Raw genomic sequence first — 4,479 nt, forward strand, 5'->3', positions numbered from 1 at the left:
AACCTAGGATCCTGTCATTTAATCCCCCACAAGTGGTCCTTCAAAATCGCTCCTCTTAAGGGTGCCAGAATAGTGAAAGCAGAAGGCACTTACATTTCCCCTGAAGACCCAGTCTTACCATCATCCCTCAGAGCAGTTTGCTGACTAAATCCTCTCTGTATTTGAATAATTTATCATATGAATAAATTCATTTATGTCGAGTGAAGAGGTGGACTACTGGGAAGCAGTAATGCCAACACAACAATATTGAAACTGGGGAGGTGGGGGAAAAGAACCCGTAACAATGGCAAGCAGTAGTGTCTGCTCAGGTGGCAGGAGGCAGCTGTGGCCACATCTGAAATATGGGAGTGTGGGGAGGTGTGGAGCAGCATCTCAAAAGGGCTTTAGAATAAGCAGAGCTGAGCAGAAGAGCAAGTTGCTCTTTTTGAGCTGCAAAAATATGTTTGTTACAGAATGACTGAAAACTAAATTGGAAGTTTTATGTCTCATTCAAAATTTTCCATTTCAGAAAGTATAAAAGTAACATTCCTGTGCCTTTTACTTCCTACTGACATTTAAGAAATAGAAGTATCAACGCCTGCTAAATGATTTGTCACCCCAAGCCCTTGACCTGGACAACTGATGAATGTGCGTTACAGATGCATGCAGCACAAAGACTGAAAATACTAAAAGCCAGATCTTAAGTAGTGTAAATTGGCTTTGGTCCAGCCTACACCAGCTGCTGATCTGGTCTGTAAATGTCTTACAGCAGTAACAGTTGGATAGATGATGGTTTGCATTCACTAAACGCTGATGCGGGCTACATAACTACGCGTGTTTCGCTCACATTTGTGACCAGGAAATTGGTTGTATTAAGCATTTTTAAATTCCTCTTTCTTTAGCTGTTCTTCAAAGAAATCATTACATGCCACAGTCAAAGCAGCAACCAGAATGACAAATTCATTAAAATCCACTTCATTGTCGTTATTGGAGTCCAAATTTTTCATAATCTTATCAACCAGAAGAGGATCTTTTTGGCCCTAAAGAGAAAAAAAAGTGACTTAGCTGTGCAGATCTTCAATGCATAATTCTGACACACCTGACAGTGCAACCCACTAGTATCTCACAAGAACCAGTGCTGTTAAATAAAATGCTGCATGAAATACGCACCTGAATACTAATATATCACCAATCACAGCATTAAAAACACTGAAAGGATTTTCTTAGCATCTCTCTGCAAGGCACACAAGTAGGTGTACTGTGTCTGTGGCTATTGTGCACAAGATACTTTCTTGTCTCACGAGAACTCATTGCTGGATGTAATTTTTGAAGGACTTACCTATGCCCTATTATTAAAAGCAAACAAATAAACAAAAACTGTTTCATGCCTGATTTAGCATCAATTTTGCTACTGCTTCTAGGCTGCCCTTGCCCTCCTGTTCAAAGTGCAGAGGAGTAAGTGGAGCACAGGTACTCGTCTCTGTCACCTGTGGCACGGGGCAGGGCACCAGGGATGGACCACCCTCTGAAAACAGACTTTTTGATCTCATCTCCTTCCATCTGGCTCCACGAAGTTATCTGAGAGGCTGTGGCAGAATGTGCCTTGCATAAGGAGGTGCTATTCTCAATTACTTTGATAGCTGCTTATCCCACCCATGAAACAGCAAATTAAGAGATTTAGGAGCGGCGTCTTACTGAAAGGAAGTCAGTGAGCTCACTGGTGAGGAGCTCCTTGAGTTCTCTTTTACTGAGCTTGTGTCTGTCTCCTTCTTTGCCAGAGTAGTGATGGAAAATCCTGATCAAGGTGTCCATCGCATCCTCCAGTGGTGTGGACATAGGAGCAAGCGGGAGAGCTGCAGGGTAAAGACGCAGAGTCAGTGACATTGCACAGGAGCCAAACCAAAGGTCAGTCTCAGGGTGGGGATGGAGAGCTAGCTGGAGAGAGAAATTGTTACTAGTACTGAGAAAATCTGTTTTCAGTTGATCCATCCTGTCAACAGTGTGTGAGCAAGGCTAGACTATTATAAAATCAAACATTGTCCTGAGCTCACTAGCAATTACTTTGAAAAGGTAAATGGAAAGGAAGGCCTTTATTTAAGAAAGTAATCCACTGTGCATCCTTTGCAAAGGCAAAGCTGCTGTAAAAGGAAATCTCTCATACCCATAGCTGAAAATATAGGGAAAATGAAGGCACACCCTCCTACATGTTAATTCATACGTTTTCTCATGAAAATGAGATCAACAAGTTACAACGGCCAAAGTGGATGTGCATTTATACAGAAGGCTCCACATCACCTTCTGAGGTGGCTAGAGGAACGTCACCAGTAATAAGGATTGGTTTATTTATTTGGTTGCATTTGCTCGGGCTGACCTTTTTCCCTGTAAATTACCTGGAATAAACAAGTGTGAGCTAGGCACCCCCGAGGGTTTGCTTCATCAAGCATTCAGTAAGAAGGTACACAGGGAAGCACCATCAAGAAAAAATATGGAAATGCAATTATTTGCTGAGTAGCTGGCTCAGAAAAATAACGAAAAATAGAAATTAGGTGAAAGGGAAACATTAGTTGATCAAGCCCCAGGAGAGAGATTAAAGAGCCATAATGAAATTCAGGGTAAGACTGGAGTCCTGAACAATATCACCATGCAAATGCTAAGACTTACCTGCTTTACAGGTTAGCTGAGCCGTATGCAAGAAAATACTCAGATCACAGAAGGTGATGCTCACCTGCCTTTTGAAACCCACGCACAAGCTCTTGTTTATCAGGCTGAGAGGGTGGATTACACAAATAGAGACAGACGTATAATTGTCACGAGATGATGAGGCTTCAGTTTCCCTCTGCATTTGCCTACTCTGTTCAATAAAATCTTGCTGTAAATGGGTCACTAAAATATTCACTAGGCAGAGCAGAGGGCTGTGTGTGGAACTTGTCTTGTGAGATATTTTTTATCATCTGACCTTTTATAGAAATGTCCATCTGGAGGCCTAAAGGTCGAAATTAGAAAATGCCAACAACTGCCAAGTCAGTATAAAACAACTTCTCCATTTTCAGAACTCTTTCTAATCTGTCTCTCTGCACTTCTGCAGCTGAGAACTTAAATGCATCAGCGCTGGCAGCCACTGCTCAAAGATACTTGGGTACCTAGGGGTAGGACTGTAGGTGAGTTTCCCACAAATTCCTTGATATATCTGCCTATTGTCAGATGTCTCTGTAAGCCTAAAACATTGTCTCTTGCTGAGTGAAATTCTTGCTGTAGTACATATGTCCTCAACAGGAAATGAGGAAACCAGTTTCAGAGAAAGGTGTACCTGAAATTACAGTGTACACGGATCAACAGGCTTGGCTTCATTCTTATTAGTCCTACACGACAACTGCAGTTCAGCATCTCTCTTCTAATAAGTGATCTTCCCCCAGGAGAGCTTCTCCTACCCTGACCCCAGAGACCTTGGGAGTGGTGTCTGGGGGATGCAAGAAACAGCAGCTTCACTGTGGTAGGGCTTACTTACCACCTGATATACCAAATAGCTACAGTTTTCACAACAGCCACATAAAATGGAAAACTGCTTGCTTCAGGTTTGTTTTCCCTCAATAAAGCCTTCCAACCACTTCACACATGTCCAGGGAGCACAGCTGAGCAGATAAACAGCAAGAGGGCACACAGCTGGTGCTCTTTCTGTCTTTTATTCCAGCCAGGGGTAAAGAGAATGAAATGGGCAGTGTTTTTAGCTCTGAAAGCATCCAGGCACTCATAATTTTAAGTGCCACAGTAGATCTCAGCCCACACCTCTGCCTGCCTCCTTCACCTCTAGGCATGACACTTCTTCCATCTGTGTCATTGTGACAAGTCTCCATAACCCAAGGGGTCTCAGCTGTGCCTCTGGGAGAAGGGGAAGGGAAGGGGGAGCAGGCAAAAATGCTGGGTACCAGCAGCATGGGAGGTAACGGTATGTAAAGCGTTGTTTCCAACACAGTAGGCAGGATCTTTTGTCTAGAGGTCCCTGCAGACATGCACAACACTGCATGCAGGGCGTACGCCTTCACCTCCCATCACTGCTGGTGTGAGTGCTCATCAGAGATGGGGGGGAGTCGATGCCTAGGCAAATTTGAGAAAAGGCCCAGGTGGAAACCAGCCTGGAAATGTTGATATGCAACAAGAGGAACCTAATCCCTCCTGGAGACAGGGGAGAGTTGGAGGGTTTGGGAGGAGGGTTGCTCTCCATATCTTTTCTGTATTTGGGCATAGCTAATGGTGCAAACTTTTGTACAGAGGGAGACCCTGTGCTCCAGCAAGCACAGGGATCTAGCTGGACCATATGCAGAATGTGGGAGAACATGGGTGATATTGGGCACAGCACAGCTCTCCCATTCAGATCCTGGGCATACTGTGTGCTTTTGCAGATGCTAAGAAAAAGCCTCTTTTGGAGTCTCTTATGTACAGCCATGCAGGCCTATGTCTTGCCTGTGATTCACTAATGCTTATAACTATTGCTCATAAATATTA

At 43.8% G+C, this 4,479-nt stretch overlaps 1 protein-coding gene across 1 annotated transcript; it reads right to left on the bottom strand.

The window, feature by feature from the left end:
- Nucleotides 1-851: 851 nt before the first annotated feature.
- S100Z (S100 calcium binding protein Z) lies at nt 852-1,815 on the bottom strand. The gene is made up of 2 exons (XM_010073271.1): nt 1,675-1,815; nt 852-1,019 (listed from the first exon to the last, which is right to left on the bottom strand). Exons 1-2 carry the CDS (start codon nt 1,813-1,815, stop codon nt 852-854), a joined length of 309 nt encoding a protein of 102 aa, XP_010071573.1.
- Nucleotides 1,816-4,479: the final 2,664 nt, after the last annotated feature.

This window comes from Pterocles gutturalis, unplaced genomic scaffold (assembly GCF_000699245.1).
Source record: "Pterocles gutturalis isolate BGI_N339 unplaced genomic scaffold, ASM69924v1 scaffold9492, whole genome shotgun sequence".
Taxonomy (NCBI): Eukaryota; Metazoa; Chordata; class Aves; order Pterocliformes; family Pteroclidae; genus Pterocles; species Pterocles gutturalis.

Coding starts and splice junctions, on each gene's coding strand:
- S100Z (XM_010073271.1), bottom strand. CDS start 1,815: ATGTCCACACCACTGGAGGATGCGATGGACACCTTGATCAGGATTTTC. Junction 1,020..1,674: donor AGCTCACTGACTTCCTTTCA/GTAAGACGCCGC, acceptor TTTTCTCTTTAG/GGCCAAAAAGATCCTCTTCT.